The 23,281-nt window shown below is 49.1% G+C and overlaps 1 protein-coding gene and 1 non-coding gene across 4 annotated transcripts; both read left to right on the top strand.

Annotated features, from left to right (window-relative positions):
- Positions 1–100: 100 nt before the first annotated feature.
- SMG9 (SMG9 nonsense mediated mRNA decay factor) lies at positions 101–22,729 on the top strand. 3 transcript variants are annotated; one of them, XM_075993145.1, is made up of 15 exons: positions 101–410; positions 3,698–3,853; positions 5,231–5,332; positions 6,333–6,407; positions 6,499–6,763; positions 6,859–6,956; positions 8,877–8,989; positions 12,716–12,827; positions 15,111–15,206; positions 15,984–16,069; positions 19,132–19,238; positions 20,225–20,332; positions 20,503–20,631; positions 20,960–21,104; positions 22,358–22,729. In XM_075993145.1, the coding sequence occupies exons 2-15, from the start codon at positions 3,704–3,706 to the stop codon at positions 22,434–22,436; spliced, it is 1,665 nt and encodes a 554-aa protein (XP_075849260.1). In that variant the 5' UTR covers positions 101–410; positions 3,698–3,703; the 3' UTR covers positions 22,437–22,729. The 3 variants fall into 3 exon arrangements, with proteins under 3 accessions (XP_075849260.1, XP_012616728.1, XP_075849261.1); XM_012761274.2 differs by lacking the exon at positions 5,231–5,332 and having other exon boundaries at positions 104–410; XM_075993146.1 differs by lacking the exons at positions 5,231–5,332; positions 6,333–6,407 and having other exon boundaries at positions 104–410.
- On the top strand, positions 14,569–14,631 carry LOC142861480 (U7 small nuclear RNA). Its single transcript, XR_012912706.1, has one exon. It is a non-coding gene; the product is annotated as a U7 small nuclear RNA (small nuclear RNA).
- Positions 22,730–23,281: the final 552 nt, after the last annotated feature.

Raw genomic sequence — 23,281 nt, 5'->3', positions numbered from 1 at the left:
AGTCAGAGCTTTGGCCCCCTCCCACCTCCGCTCAGTAATCCGCATGCGTGCTCAAGCCAACCAAGTCGATCAACGCATGCTCAGCTCGGCGCTCACGTTCCCTTCTCGCGCGTTCAGGCCTCAGCGCATGCGCAGGAACAGTAGCCCGCGGGACCTGCTCTCTGCTTGGCCCCGCGATACCTCCTCCTCTCTTCCTCCTTCAGGGCGCCCTTCCTTAGGGTCTGCATCCGGGACGCTGGGGCCGGTTCCGAAGTGGAGGGTGCCCGCTTTCCTTCCCTCACCCACGCTCTTGGCCCCTAAACGCCATTTACTGGCGGGTGGCTTGTGGTAGAACCTCCCCGCCCCCACCCGACTCCCGTCACGGGGAGAGCGCGCGCCGCGCCCCGGGAACCAATCAGCAGCCGCCTTAGGTAAGGGGACCGCGAGCCCGCGCGAGGCTCGCGCACTTGCGGGGGGCGGGGCGCGCCGGCTGGCCACGCCCCCTTGACCGTGCAACTGCCGCTCCGACGTCCCGCGGGTGCGTGGAACTGAGTAGAGAGCTGGCAGGTGCTCGTTAAATACCGGGTTGGCGGGAGTTGGGACGGGGGACACAAGTAATATGTAAATAGTGACTTCTAGTTCTGGGAGACCCTAATAGATCCTGCAGACTGCCCATAAAGTACTGAAGAGGTCCCTCCAATAGCATGTGAACAGAAACTTAATTTCTGGAAATACCCTCATAGAGAGCCCGTGAACAGATTCTTAAATATTAGGGTGGTCCTCCAAATAATGCGTAAATAGAAGCTAGAGTTGTGGGGTTCCCCGTGGGAGCCCTTGTAAGCCAATGCCTAATTATGGGCGGGAGGCCTCCATGTAGGAGCCTGTAAATATGTGCTTACTAGGGAGCCTTAGAAAATGTGGAAATAGGCTGGGCGCGGTGGCTCTCGCCTGTAATCCTAGCACTCTGGGAGGCCGAGGCGGGCGGATTGCTCGAGGTCAGGAGTTCGAAACCAGCCTGAGCAAGAGCGAGACCCCGTCTCTACTATCAATAGAAAGAAATTAATTGGCCAACTAATATATATAGAAAAAATTAGCTGGGCATGGTGGCACATGCCTGTAGTCCCAGCTATTTGGGAGGCTGAGGCAGGAGGATTGCTTGAGCCCAGGAGTTTGAGGTTGCTGTGAGCTAGGCTGACGCCACAGCACTCACTCTAGCCTGGGCAACAGAGTGAGACTCTGTCTCAAAAACAGAAAAAATGTGGAAATAGACTATTCAATTTTGGGGTGGGGATGCCTCGTGAGGGTGGGCATAAATACACAGGAATGGGGAGTCTCCCCCCTAAATTTACAAATAGATAGTGGGAGATCCTCAAAGGGACTGTGTGAAGAGATGCTTAAGTATTGAGGAAGCTCTCCAAAGAATGTGTAAATTAGACTCTTAATTCCCAAGAGATCACCACCATTCTTGTAAATAGACACTTCAGTAGTTTTGGAGAAATCCCCAGAGGAGTCTGGAAATACCATTGGAGGTCTCCAGAATAAGGTGTAAATGGAGATTATTTGCAAGGGGAGGGGATCCTCCTAGATGTGTACACAGACGGGGGCAGAATCCCCTTTGAGGCATGAAAACAAACACTTAAGCACTGGGGAGGTTTTCAGAATATTGTGTAAACAAACATTTGATTGGAAAGGTGAGAGGAGTCCCAAGTTCTGGGAAAATCTCCATTGGAGACTTGTAAGCAATCATTTAAGTGCTAAATGAATCGTTTTCCATAAGTGTCTGTAAACAGACACTGTCCTCTGTCTGGGAAGGCAGTCTTCAACCCAGTTTGTGGCTGGGGGAGAGGTCATGGAGAGCAGTGAGAGAACTAGACAAGCTTCTGCCTGGCTAGCAAATCACTCCTGCATCCTGTAAATAGATACTTGAGTTCTGGAGAGTCACAGGGACCTGTTTATGTCATTATGTACTTAGGGGTGGAGAGGATTCACAGAGTGATCTAACAGGCACTTAAGAGCTAAGTGAGGGTCAGGAAACTTTCTGTAAAGGGTCAGAGAGGATCTGCAGACCGTACTACCGTGTTTCCCTGAAAATAAGACAGGGTCTTTTTTTTAATTTTTCCTCAAGAAGACACCCTAGGGCTTATTTTCAGGGGATGTGTTATTTTCCCCTCAAAGCCTCAGCTTGCAGCACATGCAGGGTGGCCGGGACCTGACAGGGGGAGCCGACCTTGTTGGTGGGGCTGCCCGCACCTTTCCGGTCACCTCTGGGATAGTAGTTGTCACTATGGGGCAGGTGAGAAGGGCTGCTTGTCTTCTTTACCACTCCACGATGAAATGCATGGGTTGTGCAGATACGCTGTGTAGCCACGTCCATCACTAGGTCTTATTTTCGGGGTAGGGCTTATATTGCACAAATGCTTAGAAATCCTGCTAGGGCTTATTTTATGGGTAGGTCTTATTTTCAGGGAAACACAGTAACTACTACCTGTGGGATGTTGGGCAAAATGTTTATCGCCTCTGGGCATAAACGCTGGTTTAAAACGCTGGTGATGGTAACTAATAATGCTGTTGTAGAGATTGGATGGGTTTAGTATGCATCAGATTCTTGGAAGGGTATCTGGTATGTAGCCTATGCTCAACATATTAGCTATCATTTATATTATCTTCATCATTACTATTACTACTGATGAGTTCTCAGGAGAGGGACACACATTTGGTATAGTGAATTTAGAAAAGCTTCTTGTAAACATTCATTTAAATTTCAGGTAGTTCATTCTGGATTAGATCTAGTAAAATGCAAAGATTTTGAGAGGATTTTTATTCAGAGTTTATCTCTTAAGCTACATCAAAAATTGAGGCTGAAGGAAGTAGACATTTGAACAAGAGTTTAGGAAAGCTGTTTTACAGACTGCTACCCATTTGTTTGTTTCTTACAGTGAATTGATTTCTTTCCTCATACATTGAAAGGTGGTGAGATACCAGGTGAAAGTAGGCCCTCGATGTTGGAGCCCTAACCTCACATATGCCAGTAATGGGTAATCAAAAGAATAGTTGTTGGACTGAGGACCATGTTACTTATTTGTAAGGAAATGCCTTGTTGCATTCTGGGAAGAAAAATATCCCCTTTTTATGTTAACCTGCCCCTCTGAGTTGTATTTATGTTGGAGCATTTCAATAGCTGGGGATAGTTTTGGCTGCAAGTAAGAAGTAGTCGTGTATCTGTTTCTCACTGCCTCCAGAATTAGGCAATTCAAGGTTCATGGGGGACCTCTCCAACCTTGTGTCTTGTTTCACTATGCCTTCCATTAAGTTGCCTTATAGCCCAAGATGGCTGCTTTAGCGCCAGCTTCCACACCCACATTCCTTCCAGCCAGGGGGAGGAAGGGAAAAAAGGCATGTGCCAGCATCTGTGAAGGGAAGTTTCTGAAAGCACCAAACCACACTTCTAGTGTCCTACCACTGGCCAGAAAGTACAGTCACGTGGCCACACCTCACTGTAAACAAGACTGAGAAGTGTGTTCAGGATAGCCACGTACCTAGCACAGAACTGAGGGTTTTGCTTCTTTGGAAGATGTCAAGAATGGATATTGGGAGCCAGCTGGCAGTTGCTGCCACAGAGCTGTCTTTTGAAAGGAAAGTCTTTCATATAGTCAAGGATAAACCAAATAGACTGGGAAGAGACCCTGTTCATCCTGAAATTCCCTCATTCCCTCCATAGGCGACCATGTCTGAGTCTGGGCACAGTCAGCCTGGACTCTATGGAATAGAGCGGCGGCGGCGGTGGAAGGAGCCTGGCCCTGGCGGCCCCCAGAATCTCTCCGGGCCTGGTGGTCGCGAGAGGGATTACATCGCGCCGTGGGAAAGAGAGAGACGGGTGAGTATCTGGACCCAGGAGCAGCATTCGTGTATCTCTCTGTTACACCACTGTTTATTGAGCACCTGCCATGTGCCAGGGACTAATCCAGATGCTGGGGACATATCTATAAACAAAACCGACTGCCCTCATGGAGTAGGAAGGGATGGAGAGTGAGAGAGGGACTGTTTTAGATAACATGGTCAGAGAAGACTGCTCTGAAGAGGTGACTTTTGAGCAGAGACCTGAAGGAGATAAGGGAACAAGCCATGCCAAATTCTGCGTTGAAGAGCATTCTATACAGAAAGAACACCAAGTGCAGAGGCCCCGAGATGGCCTGGATCTGGTGTGTTCAGGGAGTAGCCGGGAGGCCAGTACGGCCTCAGTGGATGAGGAAGGAGGGAGAGTGATAGGAGTAGAGGTCAGAGAGGTAACGGGCCAGGTCATGTAGGATCTGGTAGGCGTTGGAAAAAGCTTTGGATTTCACTGAGTGAAACTGGCATTGGAGGGGTTGAGCTGAGAGGTGCCATAAGCTCGTGTTAAGTTATAACAGTAACTGTTACATGCTGAGCAGGAGACAGTGTGCTGGTGCTGTGCACTGCTTCACATCCTGTGGGTCTTCCTACATCCTTACAGCTACCCCATGAAGTAGATCCGATTTTCACCTCAGAGGTGAACTTGCCCAAAGTCACAGAATCAGTAAGCTTTGGGGCCAGGGTTCAGATCCAGATCCAGCTTACTCTGAAGCAAAGCATCATTCTACCTGCTGTAGACAGTGCCCTTGTGTGGGAATCAGGAGTCCTCCATTTGTGCCCTGGCCCTGCCTCACTGTTCTGCTCTTGTGCTTGAGTGACTCACTGCTAGAACCTGCTCCAGGTTCTTTAAGGCCCTGCCCACCTCGGAGAAGTCTCGTAGGGTGAAGGTAGGTAACAGTTGGGACCAGTTTCTGAGCTATAAAACTGTGCACACATGAAGAATAATCTGCTCACAGTGAACTGGGCTCTTGCTTTTTCCTTCTCTTGGGTCACAACATAAATGAGAACACGTAGTCTGTCTCCCTTCCACACACATCTTTCTGAGGATTGTTACCATCTTTCTACACCTACAGGTTTAATCCCTGAACAAGCAACTCCCAAATCTCATCTTTGTCTCTGACTTTGCTACTGGGCCTGGCAGCCTCCTGACTCACATGTGGCTCCTCACATCTTCCATATACACTGCTGACCTCAGCATCTTCCTGCCATTTCTCCTCCCGTATCAATGACAGCCCGCTGGTCCTTATCCTGGACACCCCCCTTTCCCCTCCCCTCCTGCTCTAGTCAGACACCAGTGCTATACATGCACTGACTGTATGCCTCCTGAATACATCTCTCCATCATCTCCTCTCCACCCTCACAGCATCCATCCCAGGTACAAAGTAAGCATCCCAAATCCAACATGGTGCTCAAAGGAAATACATATTGGAGCATTTCAGATTTTCCGATTTGGGACGCTCAGCTGGTAAGTATAATGCAAATATTGTAAAATCTGAAAAAATCCAAAACACTTCTGGTCCTAAGCTTCTCAAATAAGGGATACTCAGCCTGTATCATGCTCTCTTTTCTGGCTTACTAGAAGCTCACACCCTCTCCTTGAAGACACTTTTCTTCTTTTCAAAGCACTTTTGTATCATGTTTGTTCTTCACCGTGAGCCAGTGAAGTGATCAAGGTTTACTTAAGTGTCCTCAGTATATTGGTGAAGAACCAGACCCAGTGAGGGGCCAAGACTCTCCCGAGGTTGCTCAAGGAACCAGAGAAGGAACAGGACTCAGACTCAGGTTTCTCCCCGCTCTTAAGCAGATTGGAGGTGAGTCAGGGAGTCATGAAGAGGGCAAGGTGTGGGGATCAGTCTGTCAGCTTGGCTAGAGCAGGAGCGGGGCTGACGGGGAGAGGTGATCAGGATAGCAGGTGCTATCAGCAGCTCTCAGATAGTGAGCACCTGCCATGTGTCAGGTGCCACACTGGACAATTTATGAGTTCTAACTCCTTTCATCCTTATGATAATCCTGTGAGGAAGGAATTCCTATCCCCACTTGCCAGGTGAGATAACTGAGGCATAAATGAAAGTGGTTCCTTATTTGTGTCCACAAAGCCAACATGAGGCAGTACTAGGTTTGAACTCAGATCTGTGTAGCTCTGGAGTCCAGGCTCCTTCCTACCCAGGCTTATTATCTAGCAGAGGCAACTAAACATAATGGCTGAGGATATGGTTCTAGAGCCAGGCGGCCTGGGATCAAGTCCTGGCTCCATTGCTGTATTGGCTGTGTGACTTTGGGCAAGCTGCTTAACCTCTCGGGACCTCAGCTTCTTCATTTGTAAAGTGGGGTAATAATAGCATCTGTCTCAGAGAGTTGGTAGGGTCAAGGGAGTTCATTTAGAATAGTAGGTGCCATAAAGGCTATCTGGAATGTCCAGGAGAGCCAGGGAGCCATTCCTGAGTAACTGCCCTCCCTCACCACAGGATGGCAGCGAAGAGACAAGCACGTCTGTCATGCAGAAAACCCCCATCATCCTCTCAAAACCTCCAGCAGAGCGGGTGAGCAGGGAAGAGCCTCCAGAAGAGGGAGGAGGGGAGTGATTAGGGAAGGGGTCACCCCCATTGACTGAAACCTTCTTACTCCCTATAGTCAAAGCAGCCACCGCCTGCAACGGCCCCTGCTGCTCCGCCTGCTCCAGCTCCTCTGGAGAAGCCCATCGTCCTCATGAAGCCACGGGAGGAGGGGAAGGGGCCTGTGGCCGGGACAGGTGCCTCTACCCCTGAGGGCACCGCCCCACCACCTCCTGCAGCCCCTGCACCACCTAAGGGGGAGAAGGAGGGGCAGAGACCCACACAGCCTGTGTACCAGATCCAGAACCGGGGCATGGGCACTGCCGCACCAGCCGCCATGGATCGTGAGTTGGGGCCGAGCAGGATTGGGTTGGGAACTAGCAGCCCCCTCACACGCAGACCTTTACTGCATCCTCTGTCTCCTTTCTCCTGTCTCCAGCTGTTGTCGGCCAGGCCAAACTGCTGCCCCCAGAGCGCATGAAGCACAGCATCAAGTTGGTGGATGACCAGATGAATTGGTGTGACAGTGCCATTGAGGTACTAAGTGGTCCCTCCCTGCCTGAGCTTCCCCGGGTCTCAGCTCCCAATCCTCTGTCCCTCTACTCCTACCTTCAGCTCCTGATAGGCAGCACCAGAGTTGACAGCTTGCAGGCAAGTGTAGCTATGAGAATCAGAAAGTTCTCACCTAAGCAGATGTGAATTTCAACTAGCTGTCTCCTGGACCTTGCTGTAGTACCTTTCCTGTTTGAAATTCACGCTGTCCCAATGTTAACTGTTCTGAATGTTACTCCCCAGCTATCACCCCCCTCCATTCCAGCAGCCCCTGCTCTAGTTCAGACACCTCACATTCCTGCAGCATCATTCTTACCTCCAGTCTCTCAGTCCTCATGCCCCGTCACCTGCTGCTTTTTCTCCTCCAGACTTGTCTCGTCATACCCCTGCTCAGATTCTCCCAGAGGTGTCCCCTCTCCTTCCCCCGCAGCCTTATTAGGACAACCTCAGGCTCATTTATTACCTGGCCATGTTCACTCTCACATGGATGTCAACTGGAGAGTTTTATTTATTTTATTTTATTTTATTTTATTTTATTTTATTTTATTTTATTTTATTTTATTTTATTTTATTTTATTTTTTTGAGACAGAGTCTCACTTTGTTGCCCAGGCTAGAGTGAGTGCTGTGGCGTCACCCTAGCTCACAGCAACCTCAAACTCCTGGGCTCAAGCAATCCTGCTGCCTCAGCCTCCCAAGTAGCTGGGACTACAGGCATGTGCCACCATGCCCGGCTAATTTTTTCTATATATATTAGTTGGCCAATTAATTTCTTTCTATTTATAGTAGAGACGGGGTCTCGCTCCTGCTCAGGCTGGTTTTGAACTCCTGACCTTGAGCAATCTGCCCGCCTTGGCCTCCCAGAGTGCTAGGATTACAGGCATGAGCCACCGGGCCCGGCCAACTGGAGAGTTTTAAATTTAAAAAAGCCAGTATCCAGACCCTACCTTCCAGTACCTTTCAGCACTGTCAAGTAGAACTTTCTGCAATGATGATAATGTCCTATATTTGCACTATCTAGATGGTAGCCACTATCCCCATATGTGGCGCTTGAAATGTAGCTAGTACAACTAAAGAACAGAATTTTTAATGTTAAATAGCCACATATGATCAGTGCCTACCTGTGAACAGGGCAGCCCTACATAGTCTGATTTAATGTGTTAAAGTACATTAAATCCTGGTTGGTCCCAGGATTCTGCTTTTTTTTTTTTTTTTTTTTTTTTTAATTCTCCAGGTGGTTCTAAACTACCACAGGAGTTCAGAAGGACACAGCTGTTTTCCTTGAGGAGAGTCTCTTACACCCCCTGGTGGTGAAAGTCAGCAGAGCTGGTGACCCAGAGCTGAAGGTCTCAGATTTCACAGACGGCATTAACAAATGTTAAAAACAAAATAAAACAAAACACAGGCAAGAGAGCTGGATAGGCTGATCTCCCCTCTCTGCACACCACTACTTTTCTTGTGCTTCCTCATGTTTTCCCAACCAGCCTGAAGTAGGAAGCCTCTCAAGAGACCACTAGAGTAGCTCTCACTTACTGGGTCCTGTCTTCTCGAACCTACTCTTCTGTGCCTCTTACCTGCTTTTCCCCGAGATCACATTTTCCTTTTTCCCACTGTGTTCCAGCCACACTGACCTCGTTGCAGCTTCTTGACTATGCCAGGCTTTTTTCTACTTCAGAGTTCTTATAGATCAGTATCAGTATTTTTGTGCCCAGAACATTCCACATAACCCTACCATGACAGAACAGAGGCCCTGTGACCCATTTAGAGGATTGCGACCGTAGAAGTTTTTATTCATATCTGATAAGGCAGATGGGCGAGCCACAGAGGTGTCTGGGGTCCCCCGTCTCACTCCAGCCCCAGCAACTGACAGATCTGTGAGGGTCATACTCCTGTCTGTCTTTCCACAGTACCTGTTGGATCAGACTGATGTACTGGTGGTTGGTGTCCTGGGCCTTCAGGGGACAGGCAAGTCCATGGTCATGTCATTGTTGTCAGCCAACACTCCAGAGGAGGACCAGAGGTGAGTGGGGAATCACATAAAGGATATGTGGAGTCTAAGAGGGAGGTAGGCACCCACCAAAGACAGGGGCAGAGTGGGTCTGGGTGTTACAAATGGTGTTACCAAAGGACTTTGGGAAGCTGCTTTTCTTCTTTGGGTCTCAGTGTTTTCATGAGATGAAGATGATTATGGTCTGGACAAAACCCATGTAGTTTCAGTGCAACCAATCCTATTCCTCCTTCCCTTCCTTGCTTGCCCCAGGAAATGGTACAGGCCCCAGCCAGGAAGTGGGATGATACAGTCATTAAGGCTTTGGATTTAGGGCCACCGCAGGCTCAGCCCTGCTACTTATCAGTTGGTTGACCTTGGGCAGATCACTTCACTGTCCAATATCCCACATCCATGTGGATTTTTGAAGGATAAAATAAGATCAGGAAGGCAAAAGTTGACGAGCACCTGGCACAGAGCAAATATAGGATGGTGGCTGATACATACGGTCAGGGAAAAGAGATCTGGATAAAGGGAATGGGTTCTGTACCAGCCTCAGCCTTGCTGTGTCACCTTGGGGATTGGCTTTACCTCTCTGGGCTGGGGAGGACCAAGCATGATTATTCCCTGCTCAAAACAACATTCTTGAGTAAAGATGGGATATGATTAAGAAAATAAAGGAAAGTCAAGAACAGTGACTCACACCTGTAATCCTAGCACTCTGGGAGGCCAAGGGTGGGGGATCACTTGATCTCAGGAGTTTGAGACCAACCTGAGCAAGAGGAAGACACTGTCTCTACTAAAAAAAAAATAAAAAATAGAAAAATTAGTGAGGCATCATGGCACATACCTGTAGCCCCAGCTACTTGGGAGGCTGAGGCAGGAGGATGGCTTGGAAACCAGGAGTTTGAGGTTGCTATGAGCTAGGCTGATGCCACTGCACTCTACTTGGGGTAACGGAGCAAGTCTCTGTCTGGAAAAAAAAAGGTTAAAGTTACAGGAACAGATTTGGGGAGGGGAGAGGTTAAGAAATAGGGCCTGAAATGGGGCAGAGAAGGAAAAGGAGAAAGGCAGGGATTAAGGAGTAGGGGAGGTATAAAACCTAATTAAGGAAGAATCAGAATGGGGAATGAGAAGGGCTAGTAGCCATTTTAGGTGGTAAGAAACAGACTCAAGTTATCTTTAAAAAATAGGGGTTTATGGCCAGGCGCGGTGGCTCATGCCTATAATCCCAGCACTTTGGAATGCTGAGGTGGGAGGGTTGTTTGAGGCCAGGAGTTTGAGCCTGCAATGAGCTATGATCACACCACTGCACTCCAGCCTGAGTGACAGAGCTAGACCCTGCCTCTAAAAAAAGGAGAGGGGAAGGAAGGGCAAGTGATATTACAATGGACTCCACATCCAGGCATCAGGAAGTTTATAAACCCCCCCAACAGTGTGTGCAGAACTTTACACACATCTGCAATCGGATTTCTATGGGAAAGGTCCATTCTTTTCACCAGATCTCAGAGGGAGCTGAGTCTCCTTTTCTGGAGACCCAGAAAAGGTTAAAAAAAAAAAAAACCACTACCCTAAGAATCTACATTCACTAGAACCAGAGCTGCAAGGATCCTCTGCCTGTCTCCCAGGGCAGCTCCATCCCCCCTCTTGTCTGCTCACTCATGACTTTACCTCATCTTGGTTCCACTTTGGAACAGCTCCAGCTCTCTCGAATAACATTCTTTCCACTTCAGCTTTCACCCCCAACTGGCAAAATTTCCCCATGGCTCTGGATTCCTGGACTAGAGAGAACCCTATTGGCTCAGCTTGTCTTTTTGTCCACTGACTTTGGTACCAGCTCTTTTCATCAGGTCTCATAGGTGTTACCTCCTGATTCTGTTTATAATTCATCTATTTCTCCCCTCCTTCATCCCCACCTCCTTGGTCCAAGCCATTGATATCTCACCTGGAGGATGCCGAAAGCCTCCTATCTGGTCTCCCAGCTTTAGTTCAATTCAACAAATACTGTATTTATTTAACGTTTACCATGTGCCAGGCACTGTTCTAGATGCTGGGGATACAATGGTATAACTAAGAAAATCTGCCCTCATGAGGCTTATATTTTAATGGAGAAGATAGTAAACAAAATAAATATGTTATTTGGCATGTTAGAAGGTGATAACAAAACAGAAGAGGTTATAGGGAGAGGGGGTGGGCTGGATTACAATTTTAAATAGGGTGCTGAGGGAAGGCCTCACTAAGGGGAACATTTGGGGAAAAACATCCTTGGAGGAGGTGGTGCATTCCAATGAGCAGGAGTGGCAAAGCCTCTGAGGTGGGAGTTTGCCCGGTGTGTGCAGAACGGCATGAGGCCTGGGAGCTGGAGCAGAGCAAGCAAGAAGGGGAGCTGTAGGAGAAGAGGTCAGAGAGGCAAAGGGAGACCCCCACGGCACTGGGTCTCGTAAGCCCATCTCCAGTTTCCCATCTTACGGTCCTTGCCACACAGCAGCAGGTGGGAACTTTCAAACCCAAATCCAGTCTTGTCACTGCTCTACTCAGATCTCTTCAGGGGCTTCTCCAGGTTTACAGGCCGAAGCCCTAGCTCCTTACCATGCCCCACAAGGGCCTGCGTAACCTCTGCTTGCTCCCTAGCTCCTCTGGCCCCTGTCTTTCTGCTCTTACCATACTGGTCCTTGATTCCGTGTACAAGCCACGTGTCTTCTGCCTGGTGTAGCCATTCTCCACGTTCATCCCCCACCTCGCTCACACCCCACCCCGCCTGATTGACTCCCTCTGTCTCTCTCACCCTTAGCATCATCATTTCCCTCTTCAGGGCCACCCTTTCCCACTCCACCCAGTAAGTTATCTGCACTTGGAACATTGCATGCCGCTGCCTTCTAACACCCACAGTTACTGATTTCTGTTGATCTGTAAGGTAGACCAGAAGTTCTGTGGAAGTGGAGACTTTCTTACTGCTATATCCTGCTCTCTGGCAGATAGGAGGTTTTCAGTATAATGTTTGTTAAGTGAGAGGATGCCTGTTCTGTGTCAGACAACGTATTAAGCATCTCTGGGAGATAGAAATTTCCCTTTGAGAGGTAGGTACTATTCTGATTTTACAGATTGAAAAAGATAAAATCACTTAGTCCAAGTCACAGAGTCACCAAGTTAAAGGTAGTGGTTTAGGGCAAGGCCCACCTCTGCTTGCTTTGCCCTCGTATCCCTAGCACCCAGCACAGGTAGAAACGAGGAAGATACGTCTAATGGGAAAACTGGGAACCAAGACACCAAACTACCTCTCACCATGGGGGTGGGGGGCTTTCAGTCCTGCATCTCCAGTACCTGGAATCTCACAGGTGCATTGGTAATTAATAGCTTACAGTTATATATCACTATGTATCAGGCACTGTTCTAAGGGCTTCATGTATGTTAACCTCACAGTAATCTTAAGAGATTTGATTTCCTCATTTTACAGATGAGGAAACTAAGTGGCCAGGAAGAGACAGAGCTGGGGTATGAATCCCACCAATCTAGCAGAGTTTTTGCTCTTAAACTCCTCAGTCTACTGGCTTCATTAATTGAGCTAATCAATCTACTTATGGGTAGGAGTAAAGTCATCTGATAGAAAACCTGTCCCTGCCCCAGACATGGACCACAGATGGAGGCTTAGTGAGCAGGCAAGGAGCCACATTTCATGTGCTCAGCTCTGAGTCTTTCTTTGGGGATGTCAAAGGTCAAGAACTAGAAATCTCATGTACCCCCACCTGCTTCTCTCCACAGGGCATATGTTTTCCGGGCACAGAGTGCTGAAATGAAGGAACGAGGAGGCAACCAGACCAGTGGCATTGACTTCTTTATTACCCAAGAGCGGATTGTTTTCCTGGACACACAGGTGCCAGCCCCCACTTGCCCCACCCTGCCACATGCTGCATTCAGCCCCATCCTGGGGTATTTTTAAGTCAGAACCTGCATGGATTCCATGTGCTTCCAGTGATGCCATGGGTGCCCTTGAGCAAGTCGTATCTTTTCTTGGCCTTTAGTCTCTTCTTGTCACATTTTGCCCCCGTCCCATTCACCTGCAAAATAGCCTTCAAATGTATTTAAAAGAGTGGGCCCTGGAGTCTGTTCAGATCCTGCCTTTTAATTTTTACCAGCTGAGTAACTGTAAGTAAGTTTTAACACCCTTAACTTCAGTTCTTTCTCTGTAAATAGGGATGATAATTGTACTCAGCCTCTTAAGAGTTTCAAGGAATCAGTAGGACACTCCAGACAAAGTGCTTGGTCAGGACCTGGCACAAGGTTATTGCTGAGGCTTGTTTAGAACTGACCTGTCATATATTTGCCTGGCAGTTTTCCTCAGCTTCTCTCTTGCTTTCAGGCTAAGTCCAGATTCCTGGATTGGAGTTGTATGGCTTGACTCCTTCAGACTGTCTCTCCTCACCCTCTGGGGCTGCCACCTGCGCCACCACCACACACACAGACACACCACAAGTGCTCGCTGTGGTTTCTCTCCTCTCTGGGCTTTCCACATCCTGTTCTCTTTACCAGAAGACACCAATGAACTGTGCGGCCATGGTCAAGTTATTTAACAGTTTGGTTCCTCAGGTTTTTTAAGTGGAGAATACCATGTTGCCTACATCATAGGGTTTTAATGAATTAATACAAGTCAAGTCCTAATGACAGCACCCAATACATATTAGGTGCTAAATGCTCTTAGCTGTTCATATTGTTATCAGTACTTTTTGCCTGGCTGATGCCTCCTACTTCCTGAAGAGTCCTCTGGGGAGTCTTCCAAACTGTTGCCCATGTGCACCTCCCTTTGTAGCTCGTGATTCGCCATAGTCTCATTGCCACAGTGTGTGCTCCTGCTCCCCACCTGCCTGTAGCTCTTCAGGGCAGGGCCCTGGCTCTGTGGATCAGGGCTGCGGCACACAGGGCCCGGCCCATAGTTGGTGCTCATAGTTGGTGGAACAGAGTTCTGATCACTGGCACTGATGCACACAGTAGAAAACCTACAAGTGTGACATGAGGCCTGTGTAGGGACCTCCAGGACCTAGAGACAAATCAAACAAGCTGTGGGCTGAATTAGAGACCTGTGAGGGAGAGAACAGAAGTTAACAAAGCCAGACAGAACGGAGCATTGCTCAATGTTTAGAGTTTTAGAAAGTGAGCAGTTGTGAAAGCCCCTTTCTAAAAGAATTTCACTCACCGCAGTAAAAAGTCAATAGACTATCGAGTTAATTTAGCTCTTGTAGTTTTCTTTTTTTGAGACAGTCTCGCTTTGTTGCCCAGGCTAGAGTGAGTGCCGTGGCATCAGCCTAGCTCACAGCAACCTCAAACTCCTGGGCTCAAGCAATCCTACTGCCTCAGCCTCCCGAGTAGCTGGGACTACAGGCATGCGCCATCATGCCCGGCTAATTTTCTCTATATATATTAGTTGGCCAATTAATTTCTTTCTATTTATAGTAGAGACAGGGTCTCGCTCTTGCTCAGGCTGGTTTCGAACTCCTGACCTCAAGCAGTCCGCCCGCCTCGGCCTCGCAGAGTGCTAGGATTACAGGCGTTTGCCACCGCACCTGGCCTCTTGTAGTTTTTTAATTGACAGTTTCTTTTAAAAAAAAAAAAGTCTGGTATAGTGTTATAGCTCTTTTACAATTTGTCTTGCAGGTTTTCCGGTCCTCACCGGAAGAACCCCCCACCACCATGAAAATTTTTTTTTTAAAAAGTTTGGTGAACTCACTGCCTGTTCTTTTACATGCACCAATGCAATTTTTAAATCCTCACCAATTTTCACACTGATCATTGTTATTTGACCTAAGCAATTATTTTAACAAAGTTTTGAAAGCATGTGAAACAACTAACAACATAAAGAGTCCTTGAGTGACATAACTCATTCAAGTAAATGTTAAATTTATTATCACTAGGAGATTTCTTCTCTTTGGACATGAGACACTTGAGAACAGCAATGATTTGTAAAGGAGCTGGGGAAGTGTATCTGCTGTAAAATTTCTTTTTTAGCTTCCTCTTGCTGACTGACTGCTGATTAGAAACTGCCTGCTTATGTTTCTGACCCGGTTTGTCCTGAGATAGGCAACATACTTGCCTTTAGCATGTAGAACTTGGGTAGCTGTGACTAGCCCCTTCCTTCCCTGACTCTCTGCTCTCCTTGCTCCAGCCCATCCTCAGCCCCTCCATCTTGGACCATCTCATCAACAATGACCGCAAACTGCCTCCGGAGTACAACCTTCCACACACTTACGTGGAGATGCAGGTGAGGGAGCCGAGCCAGGCATGGGGGTGAGGTTTTACACCCCCAAGCCCAACCTCCCAAGATCTGTGATGGAGAGCTGGGTATGGGTTGTTGACTTAGTTTCTGCTTCATAAGAGCCCCAGGTACCCCAAGGGCTGCAGGAAAGGGGCATATTTGAGAGTCAGAACTGGCTCAACTCCTGGGTCTGGTCCTCAGGCAAGTTATTTTCTGCCCACTCCCACTGTTGTTTTTTCTTTTTTCTTTTTTTTTTTTTGAGACAGAGTTTCACTTTGTTGCTTGCCATGGCATCAGCCTAGCTCACAGCAACCTCAAATTCTTGGGCTCAGGTGATCCTTCTGTCTCAGCCTCCTGAGTAGCTGGGACTACAGGCATGTGCCACTATGCCCAGCTAATTTTTTCTATATATTTTTAGTTGGCCAATTAATTTCTTTCTATTTTTTAATAGAGATGGGGTCTCACTCTTGCTCAGGCTGGTTTTGAACTCCTGACCTTGAGTGATCCACATGCCCCGGCCTCCCAGAGAGCTAGAATTACAGGCGTGAACCACCACGCCCAGCCCCACTCCCACCTTAAACCTCAGCATTCACCTTTGTAAAATGGGAGTATAATTCCTACCTTTCTTGTTTTAGGGATGGTCTGTAAGGGAAGTGTCAGGACAGTGCTGGGCACATAGGGTCTGAGGCCTGTGCCCTATTACCCCTGAGCTGAGTCCTAGGATTAGTGACCCCAGTGTGAGCAAAAGGGACTCTCAACTCTGTTGTCCCTTCCTACCCACAGTCTCTCCAGATTGCTGCCTTCCTCTTCACGGTCTGCCACGTGGTGATTGTCGTCCAGGACTGGTTCACGGACCTGAGTCTGTATAGGTGAGGAGCTGGGGGAAGGGGAGCAGTGAGGCAGGAGATAGCCACAGGGACTGAGCCACTGGCCCACAGTCTTTAAACCTGTGCATAGGTTTTGCACAGCAGCCCAAAGGACCCTTTTAAAATGTAAGTTGGGGGGCCGGGCGCAGTGGCTCACGCCTGTAATCCTAGCACTCTGGGAGGCCGAGGCGGGTGGATTGCTCGAGGTCAGGAGTTCGAAACCAGCCTGAGCAAGAGCGAGACCCCATCTCTACCATACATAGAAAGAAATTAATTGGCCAACTAATATATATAGAAAAAATTAGCTGGGCATGGTGGCGCAGGCCCGTAGTCCCAGCTACTTGGGAGGCTGAGGCAGAAGGATTGCTTGAGTCCAGGAGTTTGAGGTTGCTGTGAGCTAGGCTGATGCCACAGCACTCACTCTAGCCTGGGCAACAAAGCGAGACTCTGTCTCAAAAAAAAAAAAAAAAAAATGTAAGTTGGGCCAGATTATAGGCAGTGGTTCAGGCCTATAATCCTAACACTCTGGGAGGCCAAGGCCGGTGGATTGCTTGAGGTCAGGAGTTCAAGAGCAGCCTGAACAAGAGTGAGACCCTGTCTCTACTAAAAACAGAAAAATTAGCCAGGTGTCATAGTGTGCACCTGTAGTCCCAGCTACTCGGGAGGCTGAGGCAAGAGGATCACTTGATCCCAGGAGTTTGAGGTTGCAGTGAGTGATGATTGCACCACTGTACTCTACCCAGGGCGACAGGGCAAGACTCTGTCTCAAAAAGATAATAATAAAATAAAATAAAATGTAAGTTGGAGCAGTCAACCCCACCTAAACCCCCATGAAAGCATGCACATACACACACACACACACACACACACGCACACACACACACAGCCCTCAACTGACTTTATGTATTTATCAGAATAAAATCTAGAGTCTCTCCCTGCATGGCTTACAAGGTCCTATACCCTCTGGTCACCTTGCTGACAGTTCCCACTGCTTTGCCTCCCTTCATTAAAGCTGTAGTGACCTCATGGCTGTACCTCCTGCACCTCAGGACCTCTGTGCTCATCTCTCAGCTGGAAATACTCTACCGTATGTAGATCTTCTCGGACTCCTTCCCTCATACCATTCAGGTTAACCTCAGGCTTTCCCTGACCGTCTAACGTAGCATCCCTGTTACTCTCCCCCTTCCCTGCTGTGTTTTCCTTCATTGGCTCTCCCTGTCAGGATGGTATAGCTCTCCTTATCCCTCTCCCCCATTAGAATGTAAGCCCCAGGAGGGCAGAGTCCCCAGCGCCTCACACAGTACCTGGCACGAGGTAGATGTTTAGTACAGATTTGTTGAATAAATAGCATGGAGCTGGCTTGTCTGGTCCTTGGAGTTCTGTTGTCCATCTCCTCCAGGCAAGTGTGCCAAACTGTTGGTACCCTGGCAGGCAGGAAAAGAGAGGGAATCAGGACCTGGCAAGAGTCCTGCCTGAAGCAGCTGCAGGTCCCAGAAATGCCCCCAGACAAGACTGGCATAGGGCCCAGGGAGAAGGAAGGGACGGACGCTCACAGGGAGGGGAAACTGGGATTAGGAAGCAGATATCTCCAGAGTCAGGCGGCCCTGCATTTGAATCCCAGCTCTTACTGGGTATGTGTTTTCTTTCCTCAGTTCCTCATCAGCAGAACTATTTCATGCAGATAAAATGAGTTAAAGGCATTCAACATAGTACCTGGTACATAGTAAGCAGTTGACAAATGAGCGCTCACTGTGTTAGTAACCCTGGGGATGGGGGTGAGCTGTGGGTCTAGCCAGCAGCAAAAATGACTTGCTGGGGAGCTGGTTGTTCTGACCCAATCTAAGAGACTGAATTCTGAAGCACTCCCTCCCCCTCCCACCATAATCCATTGGGATTCATTCACATCTGGGCATGCTAGGCACTGTTCTGGGCACGAGGGATACAGATGTGAACAAAACACAAATCAGATTGCCCTTGTGGAGTTTAGGTTCTGGAAGAGGCATTGCTCAGGGGCTGGCGCATGACTGAGCCTGTTTTTAAGCCATTGTGTATAGGTGAGCCCCTTGAAATTGTGGACAGTGTTTTGTGTGAGGAGAATGTCTACCTATTTTACCAGATTCCATTATCCCTTAGCTTATGTTACAGATTTATTTTATTTACTTTCACATATTTGAAAAATTATTTTTAAATAGCATAAGCTAAAAACTTATGTTCACACAAAAACCTGCACACAGACGTTTGGAGCAGCTTTATTTGTAATTGCCAAAACTTAGAAGGAACCAAGATATTTTTCAGTAAGTTGAATGGATAAAGAAACATCCAGACAATGGAACATTATTCAGTGCTAAAAGCAAATGAGCTATCAAGCCATGAAAAGACATAGAGGAACCTTAATTACATATAATTAAGTGAAAGAAGCCAATCGGAAAAGGCTACAGACTATATGATTCCAACTATATGACATTCTGGAAAAGACAGAACTGGAGATGGTAAAAGATCAGTGATTGCCAGGGACTGGAGGGAGGGAGGGAGGGGGAGGGAGGGAGGGATGGGCAGAGCACAGAGGATTTTTAGGGCAGTGAAACTACTCTGTATGGTGCTGTGATGGTGGATACTTGTCATACATTTGTCCAGACCCATGGAATGAACAACACCGAGAGTGAACCCTACTGTAAACTGGTGTGTCAGTTAGGCCATCGGTTATAACAAATATACCACTCAGGCCGGGCACGTTGACAGTGGGGGAGTGTGCATGTGGTAGGGGGAGGGGATATTTAGGAACTGTGCTCTATGCTGAATTTTGTTGTGAATCTAAAACTCTAAAACAAGTCTATCTTTTTAAAAGAGGATAAACCTAAATTGTACTGTTGACATAAGTCCATGGATTGGTGTCTGAGAGGGTTGTCTCTGAATTCTCTCAAATTGTGTGAGAAACATGGTCTGTATGTGGCATTTTTCTGACCATGGCTGTAGCTTTCATGGCAATCTCGAAGGGTATCCTCTCCCCCGGCTGTGGGACGTGGGCTGCAGTGCAAAAGCCACAGCCTCTCACCCTCAACCCCAAGGTTCCTCCAGACGGCAGAGATGGTGAAGCCCTCCACCCCGTCCCCTAGCCACGAGTCCAGCAGCTCATCAGGCTCCGATGAAGGCACCGAGTACTATCCCCACCTGGGTGAGCGGCTCTCTGGGGGCTGGAGGGGTAGGCAGGAGGAAAAGGAGAGGGTGAAAGCCGGGAGCTCTCTGGGGAAGTGGGGAGGGAGAAGTGGGGAATCTGGAAGGAGCACTTCTGAGAGGTGTGAGGAGAACAGTCCAAAAGGATTAGCTGCTACTTCCTCCCAGGTTCCCACTGCCTCAGTCCAACCCTGGCCACTGGGGGCATGATCCCTGAGTCTGGGTCTGACTCCATGGGACAGGCCCCAGGTCTGACTGTTTCTGGGTCCCTGGCACCTCTCAGCACAGGGCTGAGGAAATGAGTGTTGGGTGAATCCTAGTGGTCCCCATCCACGTTTTCCCTCCTCCAGCCTTTGCACATGCCATTCCTTTGCCTGCTGTGTCTTTTCTCTGCTCTGCTTCTCTACTGCAAAGATCTAATATTCATTTATTACCCTTACATCAGACTGGGGGCTCCTTGAGGGCAGAAACTAGATCTGACCCACCCTGGGTCCTCTACATTGCCCTGCACACAACCTGTTGCTAAAGTGAAGTTACAGGCCAGGCACAGTGGCTCACTCCTGTAATCCTAGCACTCTGGGAGGCTGAGGCAGGCGGATCGCTCAAGGTCAGGAGTTCGAAACCAGCCTGAGCAAGAGCGAGACCCTGTATCTACTAAAAAATAGAAAAAAATTAATTGGCCAACTAATATATATAGAAAAAATTAGCCGGGCATGGTGGCGCATGCCTGTAGTCCCAGCTACTCAGGAGGCTGAGGCAGGAGGATCGCTTGAGCCCAGGAGTTTGAGGTTGCTGTGAGCTAGGCTGATGCCACGGCACTTTAGCCCCGATAACAGAGTGAGACTCTGTCTCAAAAAAAATAAAGTGAAGTTACATAAATACACAGTGATCTGAACTCAAGATAAGGACAGCTCTCTGGGGTGAGAAAGGGGAGTTTATGAGGCCACGTGCTGTCTGCCTCACAGGGCCTATCTCCTCCCACCTCAGTCTTCCTACAGAACAAAGCTCGCCGAGAGGACTTCTGTCCTCGGAAGCTGCGGCAGATGCACCTGATGATCGACCAGCTCATGGCCCACTCCCACTTGCGTTACAAGGGTGAGGTTTCCAGATCACCCCCGAACTGGCCAATAGCTTCCTAACTCCTGATCAAATTCCATGGCAGAAGCCCCCGGACTAGTCTCCTGACCCTGCCTCAACTATCAACTACCCCCATCTCCCCAAACCTCCAATGTAGTACCTGCAAACCGAAGCATTTTCTTCTCCAGGTACGCTGTCCATGTTACAGTGCAATGTCTTCCCGGGCCTCCCGCCTGACTTCCTGGACTCTGAGGTCAACTTGTTCCTGGTGCCCTTCATGGACAGTGAAGCAGAGAGTGAAAACCCACCACGAGCAGGTACAGTGAGGCCGCACACAAATCTGGTTCTTGAGGAGACAGGTCCTGGCCTGGTCAGGAAGAGATGCAGGCCACGCTGGTCTAGGAGGTGATGTGGCTGCCCTGGTTTGAGAGTGGTGTGATCCCACCTGGTCTGAAGGAAGACTCTGGCCTGTCCCCAGGGTGCTAGGACTCTTTCTTAGGAATAAGTTTCAGAGTCACAAAAGTACAGGAAGAACTGAGCCAGGGCTGAGTGAGGTGTTTCTTGAAACCTAGGCTGCTGTTAACCGGGAGGGAGACCCTCTCCTGGCTGTCTTTCCCCCTTACCCTCCCTGCCTCCACTTTGCAGGACCTGGTACGAGCCCTCTCTTCTCCCTGCTGCCCGGGTATCGTGGCCACCCCAGTTTCCAGTCCTTGGTGAGCAAGCTCCGGAGTCAAGTGATGTCCATGGCCCGGCCACAGCTGTCCCACACAATCCTCACTGAGAAGAACTGGTAAGGACTCTTTTACAGAAGGAGTCAATCTGAGGTCCCCCCACTGGTGCAGACAAAAGGGGGCTTTCAGAGATCTGTATGACCTCATTGAGCCCCTCCTCTCCAGACCTCAGGCTCCTTTTCCCAGAACAGCGATGATCGCTGCCATCCTGTAAGCACCTCGCCAAGCTAAGCAACATGCTGTTTTCATGGGACTTTGTTTTGTTTTTTTTTTTTTTTTATAGAAGTAGATCCTGCAGATTCATGGGACTTTGGATCCTCCTGATTAGCCAGCAGTGTTAGATCTTGTCACAGATTTTACTGGTGGGGAAATTTAGGCTTAGAGGAAAATGTCACATAGCAAGGTCACACACCTGTGGTTAAGTGCCATTTGATTGCTGAGAATAGGACCAATGAGCCCAGTTAAGCTTGAAGATTTATTCCAGGGACCTGGTCGCAGAAATCATAGCCTTATAGGAGACAGGAAGCAGAAAGCCATCAGGAGCCACAGGAGCTGCACTGTCTAGCTCCCACTGGGTGGCACGGTGTCAGCGTCCCCACTTGTTTTCCTCCTCTGCCTGCTGGCTTTCTCCCCCTGCTTTCACACGGCCTTGCACCCCCTCCCCAGCCCCTCTGTGACTTCTGCGTCCAGAACCCGCAGCATATGGGTCCATGTCTGCATCTTCTTATTTCAAAAAGAAACAAATTTGAAGGAGAAATAGCTTGGCTCTCCGGGGTCTGTTTGCAGTCAGCTGTGGCCAGAAGGGCTGGGGTGCAAACACAGCAGCAGGAAGCCACTCAGGGCACTGCTGAGATGGCATTCAGTCGCAACTGCACTCCTCTCGTTGGTGTCAGGCAGGGCCCAGTGGGAAGGGGAAGAATTGGGAGGTAGAAGGCTTTGCAGCCGCTGTTAGATGTTCCCCATTGTCACAAGGCTCTGGAGGGAGGTGGAGATAGAACCGTTCCCACAGAGGCCGGCACTGAGTGCAGTGGGAGAAGTTTGGACCTCAAGGTGGGGACTAAGACCTCACGGTCTTAGTCCAAGCCCAGGCGCTTTCACCTTCACTCAACCTGGGTGAGCTAGGAGGAGCAGGGCTACCTCCCCTCAGTGTGAGCAACTTCCCTGCATCCCAGTCAAGGAGGCTGGGCTCCAAGAGGCTCAGAGTCACAGCTCAGGGCAGATACATGGGCCTCGGTTTTCCTCCCTGTGCAGGGCTGCTAGGCTGAGTGCAGCCCCAGCCGGGGCACCCCTGACTGTTGACCTCCTCTCATAGGTTCCACTATGCCGCCCGGATCTGGGACGGGGTAAAAAAGTCCTCTGCCCTGGCAGAGTACAGCCGCCTGCTGGCCTGAGGCCGAAGGGAGGAATGTCATGCAGGGACCCTCCGGAGTCTCCAGTGGACGGCGAGGGAGCACTCCTGTCCTCCCCCGGTGGGGTGGAGAGTGGCAGCAGGCCTCATGGACGAGGGATCGTGACCCCGCCCAGAGACATGAGGTGTCCAGGACCAGGTCCCAACCCTCACTTAGGGGCAGTTCAGGGTGTGACTTTAAGAGATCCCACCCCCAACCTGAGACGGGGCAGCCCATCCAAAGTCCCCCACAGGGGCAGGCAGTGGGAGGAGTCTGAATGGTCACCAGGAATCCCAAAATCCATCTTGATCTTCAGGGACAGAAGAAACAGGTCTGTCTTCCCTGACTCTAAGTCCTTCCCTATAAGGTGAGGCAGAGTCTGGAGAGTCTTTATTGGAGCCAATCTGGTGGTTCAAATAAACACAGTTATACAAACCTGTTCTCACGTTCCTCTTATTCCCCTCTACCCAGTGCGCTGCCCGGGAAGCAGGGCACATCTGAGATCCAGCCCTCGTGGGCGGATTATCCCTGGCTACCCACCGGAGCTTGAATGAACTTCCCCCAGGGATACATTCACAGCACAGTGGGTCATAGAATTGTCGGGAGCAAGTGGAGACCAGTCTCTGCTAAGGAGGAAGCTTCTAGAAAGGGCTGTTCTGTTGCCTGGGGTGGCATCAAGCCTCCCTTCTATGCGTGTTTTGGATTGGAAAATACACTGCTCAGCTAAATACAGTGACTGCCCTCGTGTCTTCTGCTCTCAGTTGAAGACAGTTACCTGCCTTTGGGTTAAATGCCTGGTTAAATACAATGCCTGCTTTTGGTTGAAAGAATAGAAGTTGTCCTTCAAT

The sequence above is a fragment of the Microcebus murinus genome, chromosome 16 (genome assembly GCF_040939455.1).
Source record: "Microcebus murinus isolate Inina chromosome 16, M.murinus_Inina_mat1.0, whole genome shotgun sequence".
Classification (NCBI taxonomy): Eukaryota; Metazoa; Chordata; class Mammalia; order Primates; family Cheirogaleidae; genus Microcebus; species Microcebus murinus.
This window is presented reverse-complemented; position numbering and strand designations above follow the sequence as displayed.